This window comes from Pongo abelii, chromosome 2, assembly GCF_028885655.2.
Source record: "Pongo abelii isolate AG06213 chromosome 2, NHGRI_mPonAbe1-v2.0_pri, whole genome shotgun sequence".
Taxonomy (NCBI): domain Eukaryota; kingdom Metazoa; phylum Chordata; class Mammalia; order Primates; family Hominidae; genus Pongo; species Pongo abelii.
Window position 1 is genome coordinate 53,391,655 of NC_085928.1, and position 15,081 is coordinate 53,406,735.

General features: G+C 33.9%; 1 protein-coding gene across 23 annotated transcripts in view; it reads left to right on the plus strand.

Moving 5' to 3' along the window:
• ROBO2 (roundabout guidance receptor 2) overlaps positions 1-15,081 on the plus strand; it is a 609,610-nt gene that overhangs the window by 502,619 nt on the left and 91,910 nt on the right. For all 23 annotated transcript variants that reach the window (XM_054551634.2, XM_054551635.2, XM_054551633.2 and 20 more), the window contains 2 exons: positions 3,224-3,395; positions 10,390-10,595. In XM_054551634.2, the coding sequence (XP_054407609.1) occupies positions 3,224-3,395; positions 10,390-10,595 (378 nt within the window). The remainder of the gene's footprint in view (positions 1-3,223; positions 3,396-10,389; positions 10,596-15,081) is intronic.

Here is a 15,081-nt window from a genome sequence, read left to right on the forward strand (position 1 = left end):
CATAGTGAGCAGTTCTAACAGCTCAGTCTGGATGGACGAATGGCCTTTTATTCCTCACTCAACTCTCCTTGGTGGAGTCATTCCTCCTGTGATTTGTGGAATGTAAATGTAGTGATGGGAATGTAAGGAAAGGTGATGGCCGCTGCCTTATCCCGCATCAGAACTGTTCCAGGCCTTAACTCTCAAATCTTCTTTATAATTTAGTAATTATAAAATAGGTTTCTACACATAGAGTTCTTTGACTGTTTGCTTTAAATTTCTTTTCAGATGTTAGCATCTCAGACTCTAAAGTAAGTGTAAGGCAGCATGACAAACACATACACACACACATAGACACACACACATATACACACACACACATATACACACACATACCACACACATATACACACACATACCACACACATACACACACGCCACACACAGAGACATGCACACAAATACACACATATACACACATCATGCACATACACATAGACACACATGCACACACATAGACACATGCATACACATAGACACATACCACACACATACACATGCATACACACACACACACACACACACACAAAGGAGAGAATTCAAAATCCAGTTTCCTCCTTATAAATTGTACAACTTTTGTAGTGCTATTTAAATGTACTGAAACTCATTTTCTTAATCTAAAACACGGGGCTAAAACATTTTACTTCACACAAACAAAGTTTAAATGAATAAGTCAGTTTATATATAAAATTGCTTTACAGATTATGAAGGTTAAGCAAAATGTTATGTCACTGACAGTAAATATAATGATGTAAAGCAATTTGATCATTGCATACTCACACTTTAAATCCATGTATTGAGTGAAATCTCATTATAATGTGTCTTGTTATTATATAGCTAAGACCATATCAGGTGTAAATCACATTCCCTAAAGTAGCTCCAAGTTGAATTACAAGGTAGTGCATACAATGTATATTGGCTGTGTAGCTTAATAAACATAGGATATTTAAATATGCTACATCTTTGTTAATGGCTTCAAAATAAATAACAATTAAATAGCATTTAAGTATTCCTTTTTCTGTATTTGACAAAGTGGCATATAATTCCAGAGATATTAATGTTAAAGACTACATAAAATCTTATGTCTAGTTTTCTTTTCCTCACCTATCTCTCTCCCATCAGAGAGATAGAGGTAGAGATAGAGAGGGATGTGGTGGGAGAGAAAGAGAAAGAGAAAGAGAGAGAGAGAGAGATACACAGAGAGAGAAAATACTGTGAATGAGAACAAGAGAGAAGTGCTTGAGCAAATTATAAATTCTCAAATCATGAATTGGGATATTGGGAAAAAATAAATCGGTCTTACCGTTTCCAGTACCCAGTTTTTACAGTGATCTATGACCATCCATCAGTAGAAACAGTTAAAAGCCTGAACTTAATGGTCCATATTTCTCAATATATGCTGATAATGCCAATTAGCTCTAATAGGATACCCAGGCACTCTCCAAGGCGGGAAGAGCTGTGAGGTTCCCGGTTTTTGCTTGTAATCCATTTTCTTTTGCCTATGTCATGCAAGCAGAGAATAAAAATGATGGGTTAACCTTCATATAATGCCATTTTCCATGTCAACGAATCATTTAGAAGGTGGACTGATGGTACATTGTAGAGGAAGCGATCCTGTAGAGAATAAAGCCCATCTGATATATTAGTGCTATGTAAATTAGTATTCTAATGGCTAATTGTGGGAAAGTGTGCACTTTGAGTTATTGTATCATTTTCAAGTGACTTCAAAATTTAGACTCTCTCTTTTAGCTCATTTATTTTGATAATACATTTGGAATCTACAGTAGAATCAGCTGATTCTCAAATTGTGTTTCTATGCATGAAAATGTCTAGCCTTATATAGTAGTACACTTTTTATAAGAGGTCAATAGCATATTGAAATTACATTCCTGACATGCTAGCAAACATCACTTGTTTTAGAAGGAGTTTAATAACATGGTAATGTTTATGTAAAGTGGGCTTATAGTGTCACACTTGAATCTAATAAAGTGGACATCCATCATGTTGCAATAAAGAGAAGAGCTTCTAATTAAAACAGGACATCATTTGCAGGATTAAAGTCATTTAGCATAATTGAAAAGTGTTAATACCCTATTTTATCCTCTTCCATTGGTATTACTTCAAGGGTAAAAACATTTTAAGGTGAAAATGTGTCCTGTATCTTTCATTGAATGCTATTACCTCCTGATTGCAACGTATTGAAACTGTTTAATTACAAACCTGGAAAATTAATTACTATATGGAGAAACAGATCCCAGAGGGTTATAATGTCCTTTTTTGTAAGTAAATACAACATAAAAATTGATATCTCCTTATTTATAATCCAACTTGGAAACATGCCCCAATGTAATTTATTATACTCAAATGTTTTTCTTAATTGAACAACAGTAAAGCAACATAGTTCATCCAAATTAATGTTACTCCTCTCATAGCTGAACTTTTACAATTTGTAATTAGGCTATATGTATATATGAGATATAGAGTAAACAAGTAATTTTGTTTTAAAAAGAAAGTAATATTATGAAATTGTTTAAGGTAACACACTTTTAGAAACATTCTACATTTTCTTTTTATCTTCAGTAATTTGCTTAATCTTGCTTAAATTGTAGCATTTGTTTATAGCCCCATTCAAAGCTGCGAAAACTTTACAGCAGAAGTACAGTCAGCTCTCTGTCACACACTTTTGAACAACTTTGGGAGAAATTCAATTGAGTCCATCAAGTATTCAAAATGATCAACAGCAATCATATTTTGCATTCTTCAGAGCTGTGCGGTTTATACAACCCATACACAGTCAATGTTATGGCCAGATCTTCATGAGGCTTTAGTAGTTGAGTCAGATAAGAATTGTTTTGCCCATTTTCCACATGAAGAAACAAGCTTCAAAGATATTAAGTAACTAGCAGAAAATCAGGATGTGAAAAAGATCCCCATACTTTAAAAACACAGATGATTATTCTTTCAACTAGAAAATATTGACTTCTTAGAGGATATTATTTCACCATGATTTGGAAAACCTTTATTAGTGAAACCCACTGTGTGGCGTTTAAACATTTCTGAACCATATGTATTTTAATCTATGTATTTTCTTTTTCCCACTATATTCCTTAATTGTAGTAGCTTTTATTAACATATTTTTTTAAGTGGAAAATGAATATTGATGAGATTGTGCTTGCTTCCACAGAACCTACTTTTCCCAAACCAACCCCAGCAGCCCAACAGTAGATGCTCAGTGTCACCAACTGGAGACCTCACAATCACCAACATTCAACGTTCCGACGCGGGTTACTACATCTGCCAGGCTTTAACTGTGGCAGGAAGCATTTTAGCAAAAGCTCAACTGGAGGTTACTGATGGTGCGATATCTTTACTAGATTTGTCTTATGAAAACATTGATTTTTATTTCTAGATACACGTTAACCATGTGGAGTTTGCTGATTTGTTAAATCATTTCTATGTATGCTTATCTTTTAAGTTTGAATCCAGGTCACATTCTTTTGGTAGTTTCTAATTCTCCCTGATTGAATACCACTTATTTTCCCCAAAGAAGAACTTCAGAGATAATTTACTTAATTCTTAAAAATAGAATAGTGCATTATTTTAAATAAATGTCATCACACTCACTGCATGCTGAAATGTAATCTGTATATTTTTATTTAGTCTTTGGCTGACACGATTGGTTCTACTAGACATTAATAATTTTATTTCACCCTAGGAGGAGGTGATACCACCTTTAATATTATCAGAGATGAGATTTTAGTTAGCTAATCACATTAGGACATTCCTATGATTTTAATTATGCTTTCACTAAGTTAAATTAACTACCTTTCAAAGTGCTGAACAATGCTAAAATTATAATTTTTATTTGCACATATGCACTTTGAATCTTAACTGAGGCATCTACATTCATAGTGAAAGTTGAAAAGGATGAAGGGCTCTGCGTAATCTGATTTTTTCCCAGCAGCTTATTTGTCACAATTGACAGCTAGCAAATTTGAGATATTTCATGAACCTCTGAGCGTGAATTTAATCTCTATTCTTTGATGTCTTAAACTGAAAATTCTTTCTTACTCTCCTTTATTTGTGAGGATTTTTATTTTTGTTTTCTCCTCTAATGCTGGCTTCTGAGATACAAGTGCTTTGGTCTGTGGCCTCTCTTGATCCCCTTCTTTCTCTGCTGGTGAAATTTGATGTGCTTTTATACAATTTAAATTTACATGTAGATTAAAAGTTCATTTAAAATTAATAGAAAGGCAGTATTTTTTAATATCTGTTCATGGTATGGCCTGATTCAGTGACACGTCAGGAATGGGAATAAATAGAACAGACAAACATTGGCTGCAGGGACATTGAATCGTTAATGGCTGCACCTGCTGATGCTGCAGAGATTTACTGCTATGGAACTGAAAGGAGAAGTCAGGTTCAAGGATAGCAGTGATGAGAAATTCTTCCTTAGATGGGCAAGGTCTTTGATTCTTTGTACCTCCATATTTCTTTAAAAGAATAAGAGATAATTATTAATCATTAAAAAGATCTTATGTTTTCACCTGTTAGCAAAAATGTCCAGATACATACACTTGAAAAATAAGATATTCTGGCCAAAGCCTACATTTTATTCTATATTCCTAAGAACACTCCAAATGTAATACTTAAGATACCAGCTATCATTTAGCTACTTATAATATTTTATAGAAGATTGACTCTCAAATGTTTCTAAATGAAGAAATTGTTATGGAAAAGGCAAACCATATTTGTAGGAAGCAAAGTTGATGAACTAGAAGAGCCAGTTGATGTGACTGTTATTGTTCGTAAAACAGGTGGATATTCAGAATTACGTCTGATACTATAAATGGAAAACCTTTGAGACCTTACACTAGCTCATGCTATCTTACAAAACAGTAGTTATTTTAGCTTTCTTTCTGTGGTCAAAAATAAGTGATGACTAATTTTAAATCTTCTGCCAACTGAGATTGCTCTAAACATTTTGTTACAACTGGCTTGAATATTAATTCCTATATTGATTTTTACTTGAGTAAGCAATTACAAAGTCAAGATCCTTTTGCAGAAATGTTGACTGGAAGTTACAGTGTTGTTGATTTTGACAGTAAAGAAATTAAACTATAAGAACTAAATATGTACACACATATTATCAATCAATCTGTCTCTAAATATGAAGTTGCCACATTGGTGATGCCTTAAGCTTCTACTCATAGTTTTGATCTTTCATACAGGTTAATGATTTAATACTATCTGAGCCATTATTTTCATTTTGAACACACTTATTTTGATATAATTCAGGGAATTGTAGAGCCATTTGAAATTCCATGGTAGAATGAAAACGTATGTCATGCTCAGAGAAAGAAGTGATTACAGGCATACACCTTCCTTTATTGTACTTTGCAGATACCATGGTTTTTACAAATTGAAGGTTTATGGAAACCCTGGGTCAAGCAAGTCTGTTGGTGCCATTTTGCTAATATCATGTGCTCACGTTGTGCCTCTGTGTCACATTTTGGTAATTCTCAGAATATTTCAAACAATGCCGTTATTATTACATCTGTTATGGTGGTCTGTGACCAGTGATCTTTGATATTACTATAATTTTGGGGGAGTATCACAAACTGCACCCATATAAGATTGTAAACTTAATTGATAAATGTGTGTGCTCTGGTTTCTTTACGCACTGGACATTCCCCTGTTGTTCTCTCTTTCCCTGAGCCTCCCTATTCCTCGAGACACAAAAGTATTGGAATTAGGCCAGTCAGTACCTCTACAGTGGCCTCCATGTGTTCAAGTGAAAAGTCACATGTCTCTGACTTTAAATTAAAAGCTACAAAGGCTTAAGTTTAGTGAGGAAGGCGTGTCAAAAACTGAGATAGGCGAAAAGCTGGGCCTCTTGTTCTAAACAGTTAGCAAAGTTATGCATGCAAAGAAAAGGTTTTTGAAGGAAAGTAAAAGTGCTACTCCAGTGAACACAAAAAATGATAAGAAAGTCAAACAGCCTATTGCTGATATGAAGAAAGTTTTAGAGTCTGGATAGATCAGTGAGTCACAACATTGCCTTAAGCCAAAGCCTAATCCAGAGCAAGGCCCTAACTGTCTTCAATTCCTTGAAGGCTGAGAGAGGTGAGGAAGTTGTAGAAGAAAAATTTGAAGCTACCAGGGGTTGGTTGATGAGATTTGAGGAAAAAAGCCATCTTCGTAACAAAAAGTAGAAGGTAAAGCATCAAGGGCTAATATGGAAGCTTTATCAAGTTATCCAGAAGTTCATTCATGAAAGTGGCTATACTAAACAGATTTTCAGTGTAGACAAAGCATCCATATATTGAAAGAAGATGTTATCTAGGACTTTCATAGCTGAAGAAAAGAAGTCAATGCCTGGCTTTAAATGACAGGCTAACTCTCTTGTAAGTAACTAATGCAGCTGGTGACTTTAGGTTGAAACTGATGCTCATTTACTATTTCAAAAATTCTATGACCCTTAGAATTATTCCAAATCTACTCTGCCTGTGCTCTATAAATGGAAAAACAAAGCCTGAATGACAGCATATCTCTTTACAGCGTGGTTTACTGAAATATTTTAAGTATAGTGTTGAGATCTACTCTTCAGAAAAAAAAAATATTCTATTCCTTTCAAAATATTACTTCTCATCTACGATGTACCTTGTCACCCAAGCTCTGCTAGAGATATACAAAGAGATTAATGTTTTTATAGCTGTTAACACAACATCTGTTCAGCAGCCCATGGATCAAGGAATAATTTCAACTTTCAAGTCTTATTTAAGAAATATATTTTCTAAGGCTATAGCTGCCATAGACAGTAATTCAACTGAAGGATCTGGGCAGGGTTAATTAAAAACCTTCTGGAAAGGTTATACCATTATAGATGCCATTAAGAACATTTATGATTTATGGGAGGAGGGCAAAACATCAACATTACCAGGAGTTTGGAAAGTTGGATGACTTTGAGGGGGTTCAAGACTTCAGTAGAGGAAGTAACTGCACATGTGGTACAAATAGCAAAAGAACTAGAATTAGAAGTGGAGCCTGAAGATGTGACTAAATTGCTACAGTCACATGATACAAATTGAACAAATGAAGAATTGCTTCTTATGGATGACCAAAGAAAGTGATGACTTCAGCTGGAATCTACTTCTGTTCAATATTGTTGAAGTGATAACAAAGGATTCAAAGTATCACATAAACTTAATTGATAAAGCAACATCAGAGTTTGAGAGGATTGTCTCCAATTTTGAAAGACATTTTACTGTGGATAAAATGCTATAACACAGCATTGCATGCTACTGAAAAATCTTTCCTGAAAGGAATAGTGAATTGATATAGTAAGCTTTATTGTCTTATTTTAAGAAATTGGCACAGCTACCCCAATCTTCAGCAACCACCATCCTGGTCAGTTAGCAACCATCAGCACTGAGGCAAGATCCTCCGTCACCAAAAAGATTACTACTCTAGGCTCAAATGATCATTAGCATTTTTTAGCAATAAAGTATTTTTAAGGTATGAACATTGTTTTTTTAGACATAGTATTATTCTACACTTAATAGACTCCAGAATAGTGTAAACATAACTTTTACATGCGCTGGGAAACAAAATTTGTGTGGCCTTCCTTATTGCAATATTTGCTTTGTTGTTGTGGTCTAGAACCAAACCTACAATACCCCTGAGATATGCCTGTATTCCATTTAGAGCAGTGTATCTGTTGTCACATTTTTGCACTTAGACTCATTTTCTGGAAATATTTATAATTCAAGCATTCATAAAAGATGAAATTGCTAATGATGCTGAATAGTGCTATGTTGAGCAACAGTTTTACTGGTCATAGATTAAGCTAATATGTTTCAATACACTTGAGTTTCAATATATTTCTCTAAAAGACTTCCACATTAGTTCACTGGCATTGTTCTTTATTTCTTCTTTTCTTTTGCTCTATCTTTTTCTCTCAGAGAATTAGGAAATTGTAATCAGGATTCTGTGAATAGAGCCAATAGAAACTAAAAAGACTGGGGAGATAAGATGTATTTATATCTTGTACTGACAATAAATGTCACATCATGATCTTATATGAATGGTTTATTGAGTATTTCTAATGCATAGTGAGAGAAAACCGTGGAGTTGTTCACAGATCACTGGAATCCCTAAATGTTCATTTAACCTTTGACTTTAGTGTCATGGAAACCTGTGGTCATCTTTCACCCATAACATCGTTGAAACTGAAAATTATGTCTGGCCAGGAGATTTTCAATTACTTTATTGATTAGATTCATTCAAAAGGTGATGAGCTACTCATTTGGGCAGTAAAAAAAAGAAAGAAAAAAACTAATTAGATGACCTTTGGCTGCATCTAATGATTTCAGGGATATGACAATAAAAGCAGGTTATAAGAAGTTACCTGAATTCTGCATAGGTATTTAATTTGAAAAAAAATCATTTAAAATATAATTAGTATGCTTTACTCTGGTAATATAGACTCACTTTCTCACTGCATTAAAAAATTACTCGTAGTGTTTTGTCCATTGGCCTTCTATTTTTGACCCATAAAAATAAGTCCCATGAAACTTTTAGTTTGAATTTCTATTTGCCTAATTACTGACAGATGTGCCAGAATTATTATAATGTTCTACTTCAATATTTTCTTAAAATGTTTTATTTAGTATTAAAAGTAAGAATTTGATGAAAAACGCAGTGAAATAAATGATTCTGATTTTTGTTTGTGAACGATAAACAGTTTTTATTGTTTTTCTTAGGTTTTATCATTGATAAAGTAGGTTTAGGTTGACTAGAATCTGCAATGTCTTGATATGAAGGAAACCTGTATCATAAATTCTAGCTTCAATTAAATTTGGTTGGCTTTCTCATGATAGGTTCTGAAAAGGCTGCTTAACTTTAATCTTTTGTTCCCTAAAACTATGAACTCTAGTAAATATGATACAAGTAAATCGAAAAGACAGTAATTTTAAGCTGCCATTTATAAAAGCTGGTGGGCAAAGGAAATTTGAACGTTAAGCAAAGTGTTTTCAATTATATACATTGTAATACAAGGTGAGTTTTTTGAGAAAAAACACTGTTTATCTTCACAGTTGCTTAGAAATTATTGGAATCCATCATTCATTTTTTCTTTTTTGTAGAAGTCTTTTTCATATATATTCTTTTATATACTACATATATTTTATATGTTACATATAACCATACACAATAAAAAGCATATTTTGGATAATTAACCAAAGTCTATGCTGTCTATGGAGAAGTTTACAGAACTTTCTCTTTAGAAAGACTTCCTTGGACCTGGACATATCCCTTTGATTATATGGTGATCTTCTAATGAATTCTAAATGAAATCTTACCTCCGGTCAAGTCTATATTTTTCTTAACCATGTAAATAATACTGTACATTTTGATGTCCTTCTTAAATAATCATTAAATACTTCTAAAAGCGCTGAAATGCTACGACAATACAGTAGTATTGTACTACTGAAATGCTACGACAATACAGTAGTATTGTACTACTGAAATGCTACTACAAATACAGTATTTCATAAATAAAAAGCAATACTAAGCTAAACATTTAGAAATTATGGAAAATTTATCCAAATGAACACGACAATTGATATACATGTAAACACTGATTTTGCACAAGCACCGTTTTTGTCATGTGATAAATATAATCTAGACTACTTTTCTTTGATCAATTATAAGCACTAATTAAATCAAATCATCCAAATGATATGACCATAATTTGATAAGCTAATATCACAATTTTGGAAGTAAATTATTTATAATCTAATATTTTAACATCAACAGAAATATTTTAGCCTATATAAATACAGCACATAACTGGTGCCATAAGGGGGAAATTATGTACTATATTTATGATAAATGCAAAAGTGAAAATTGGCTGTACTCATATGATACTTCACACACTTTCTTAAATATGCATATGAGATAAAATGAACATTTCATAGGTGACTGACTGCCAAAGCTATTCATATTTTAATTTTAATTTTAATATGACTAAGCCTAAGCCTTTTTATATAATTAAGGCTTTATAAAATGTCAGAATTTATCTCAGTGCCATTTTAGTTATAGGTAATGCAGAGGAAGTTATTGACAATAAATAGTATGGCCTTAGTATAGTATATATGTATGTACATATAAATGATAGATATATGATAGATTTAGAATATACATTACTAAGAATATACATATTGCTTAGAATAAGTTATAAGTAATATATATTGTGTTGGGGCTTTAACCTTACTTTCAGTGTCAATATATCAAGCCTACTGAACTACATTGATGTTAAAATACCCTGAAAAGAGCTTTATTCTTCAGTTTTGACAGATAGACCTCCACCTATAATTCTACAAGGCCCAGCCAACCAAACGCTGGCGGTGGATGGTACAGCGTTACTGAAATGTAAAGCCACTGGTGATCCTCTTCCTGTAATTAGCTGGTTAAAGGAGGGATTTACTTTTCCGGGTAGAGATCCAAGAGCAACAATTCAAGAGCAAGGCACACTGCAGATTAAGAATTTACGGGTAAGTAATATTGGACTTGTACTTGAATTATCATCCGCACATAAGTACTGCTCTATGGAAAAATTGCGTAGTGAACTTAAAATCTTACATCCTAGTATAATTGCTGTATGTTTAAAAACAGTTAATGTTATTACTTATCTTAAAAACGATGAATTGAAATTAGAGGAAAGGTCGCAGTTTTTACGTGACTCACACATTCATAACAGAATCTCGAAACTTTTATTCCTGTATCCCATTCCATATGTATACAGTCAATAAATCTAGAAATCTTAAACACATAGCATTAATACAAGTAATAGGATATTGGAAATGACAAAAACAACAAACGCTTCTGATTTACTTTCATTAGCAAAAGAAATTGTAAGAAAATGTAGATAAGGTGGCTTGGCCAAAGAGTTGAGTAGAGGAAAAATAAAGAGATGAGACTGAGTACATAAAAGGCAAGTTTTCCTGGTTAGTGGAAAACCTTAGATTGTAGGTTAAGTTGTGTGTGTAGTTTAGATTTAAACCCATGGAAAGAACAAGGCATTGGTGGTTTTTTACTGACGTTTACATGATAAAAAATGGAAATGGCTACATTTAACTGTAATTGTACCAAAAAAACTATGATTTGCCAGTGCCAATTTTATTTTTTCGATTAGAGAAACTAAATACTGCAAAACTACAATAACAATGATAGCAACAATAGCAATAAAGACAACAACTATTCTGTTTCATTAAAAAAAAAAAATGAGCATTCCTGGCAACTTAACAAGTCATTCCTGCTTCAGGAGCAATTCAAAATAAAATGTCTACTTTTGAATATTGTATCAGTTATCTATTATTATGGAACAATATGAACAAAAATATAGTGGCTAAAAGCAACACAGATATATTACATCACAGTTTCTGTGAGTTAGGAGCCTAGGCATGACTGAGCTGCGTGTTTTGCTTCTGGGTCTTACAAGGCTCCAGTTAGATGTCATTTAGAGTTGCCGTCTCATCTGAAGATTGACACAGGCTGGATTTGCTTCCAATCAACATTACTCTTGGTAGCATTCAGTTCCTTGTGGCTACTGGACTAACAACCTCACCTTCTCAATGGCTGTTGGCAGGAGGTTGCCTTTAGTTCCTTGCCATCTGGATCTTCCCCATATGACTACTTGCTTCCTCCAAGTCAGCAAGGAAGAGAGTCTCCTAGTAAGATGGGCACTACAGTCCTGTGGAACAAATCACAAACATGACATACTGACACTTTTGCAATATTATATTGGCCAGAAGGGAACCAACAGGTCCCACTTACACTCCAGGTGAGAGATTACACAAGATACAAATACCAGAAGGATGTTATCATGGAGGGCACCTGTCTTCTATCTGTACATTCAACTCATTCAACTAGGTATGGTAAGTCCCTTCCTCCTAACTGCCATGTAGCAAGTGCTATGCGAAAGCTGGAGAGTATGTTTTAGTAATCACAAGATTGGGGATGCGACCCAGAACTAAGGTAAATGATGTAATAGTGCGTGAAGAAAACTTCAGTGGAGGAGCCATCTGTAGAATCTTGTGTCCAGGTAGAAATTCAGAGCCAAGATGAAGAAAAACAAAATAAAACAGCATTTTAGAATTTTCCCATTCTGGAGCTAAAAAGAAAGGCAAAAATTTTTAACTACACTTATTTCCAAATGATCACAATTTGGCATATTGTTCTTTTATGATGGGAATATATTTACAATTATATGTTTATCTGATTATCACTGTATCATACAGATGTGTATCAGAAAGCAAAGTGACTATTTTTGCTACATGCACACACATGCACACATAAGTTTTTACTTTATATATATAATATTTATCTTTAATTTTTGAGATACAGGCATTAATTATTGCTTTAAGTAGAAAAAATGCTGCCAAGTTGAGTTTAAAAAAGTAAATTAATGCAAATATTTTGAGCCTGCCTTTTTATTGATTGTAAATTAATTGTTAACCTTCTTTGAACAAAATGGAAGTTATTAAAAAATTAATGCCAACTCTCTTTGTGTAAACACTTTAACCTCTATTTCTGGGCTAAAGGCAGACTTGGGCCATAGGGGTTAATGCATTTTCACCGTATCACTGAATTAAAGGGTATGCTTGAGTAGTCAAGATTTCTAGTAGTGTTTGAAAGAAGCAATTAAAGGTGGATGCTTGATGATGTCAAACAAACTTTGAGCCCCTGACAGGCTTCTGAGTAGTCTCTCTGAGATGCCAGCTCCTGGGGGCTTGTCTGCAGCCAAGTGCACAAGGAGAAAAGTAGATGATGGGATTTGCCTGCACATTAATCTCATTTTAAAGCAATTTATTAAGGGTAAAAGGACAAGGGTGGAAAAGATGAGAAGCACTCCTGACCAGAAAAATACATTATTTAAAATTAAAGGAATAAAATGTGGCGATGATGGTAATACCAAGAGTGAGTTTTAGCAACAATATTTAGGTTTATGAGGACACCAAAATGAAAATGTTGTTCTTTTCCTGTAACATGACTGTCCTTAAAGGGAGACAGAAGTGGACTTTCCAATAGTTCACTCATACAGTCAAGAGAGTTTCTGTAGGCTGTATTCCTTTGTGTCTCACTTTTTTTTTTCAGTACTTAATGCAAGGGAAAAAAATAACGTGATGAATACTGTGTTCTTCTAGGCCAGCTAATTGGTAACTGAATCTTTATCTTTTGAGAAGTAGAATATTCCAGCACTCATTAAAACATACCTACCACAGCTAATGTCATACTTGTATCTCCACACAATGACAAGGAGATGCAGTTAAGAAGCATTACCTACATACTTTTCTTTTAGCATTTGCAAGTAATAACAAGTGCTACATTTTAGTTCAACAGCTATAATAAAATGCAAATTCTTTTACTCTTTCACAGACCGTATTCAAATGAACATCCCATTAAAATCCAACCTTGGCTCATTATATTTAGTTTGTGAGTGATGCTTCTTAAATGCAAAGATTTCTAATGACTATAATGTGTGCACAGCCACATTTGAAAGAATGGCTCTTTCTACAATGGCTATCCCCATCATCCCTCTGTGTAATAGAAGACAATTGTGCAGAGATAGTATGGCAAAGAATGTCATGCCAGAGCAATTTGAAACTTAAGTTAAAATACATAATGGCATTTAAAATCAATTAAGATAGTGAAATGGCAGTAACATCCAGGCACTAATGATTTACCTGAGAATCAATCGAGAAAGCTTGAGTCATCAACACACTGACAGTTTGAACCCAGCAGATATAATATTCCATGAGCGACTATATTTCATCAACAATTAGACTCATGTTCATCACAGAATATTAATTCTACATCTTCTGCCTCGTCTGACTTTGTTTGGTCATCAGTTTCTCTTCCCAGTGTGACTTTTCCTTTACTCCTAAATTGAAGAGAATGAATGTTGTTTGCAGTGTAAGCCACAAGGCTTGATCACACAGAATTTTGGAGTTGCCTCTTTTATTGATCTTGGGGCTTTATTCAAAATATAATCACAGAATCTTCTGCTTCTTGCATTTGTAAAAGAGAACTCTTGATTATATTATCAACTTTTTCTGAAAGTCTTTTGCCACTCTTCTGTGAATAACAAAACCATTTTAAGTGGTCGATGAAATGGCAAGTTTCAATTGTGATCAAAAAAGAGTTATGAATTATGATATATTTATGTTCCCTTTCAGCTTGAAATTGCAGTCACTCCATAGCCACATTTTTTTAATGATACTTTATTCTATTCCTTGTTCCACTACTGCAATTTACATATAAGTGAATATTGAGGTTTTTAAATGAAGAAATTTACCTTAAAAACATTTCTTTTTCTGGCCGGGCATGGTGGCTCACACCTGTAATCCGAGCACTTTGGGAGGCTGAGGCAGGCGGATCACCTGAGGTCAGGAGTTCAAGACCAGCCTGACCAATATGGAGAAACCCTGTCTCTACTAAAAATACAATGTTAGTCAGGCATGGTGGCACATGCCTGTAATCCCAGCTACTCGGGAGTCCGAGGCAGGAGAATTGCTTGAACCTAGGAGGCAGAGGTTGCAGTGAGCTTAAGATCGAGCCATTGCACTCCAGCCTGGGCAACAAGAGCAAAACTCTGTCTCAGAAGAAAAAAAAAAGTTCTTTTTCTTCTTCACTTTTTTCCATGTCTTTCAAAAGAAAGAAAGTGTGATCCCTTATTGTCTTATTGCTTATTTACTCAGGTACATTTTATTCATTGAAACATAGTTTATTTGAGACAGAACAGTTTTGCATTACTGCTTCTCTGTAATTTTGTGAGATTCTGAATGAGTTCTGTTCTGAGTCGTTCATAAACAACTTAGATATAGTAGAGCCCCACCATAAAATGGAGTTAAGAGGTAAGAGTATTATCACGGAGGAAGAAAAAGAGAAGGGCAAATTGTTTATCAGGCAAATTAACATTGAGGTGCATAAATATTTTTAAAAGCCCTTTGGATCAATGTTATGAATAACATTATATGA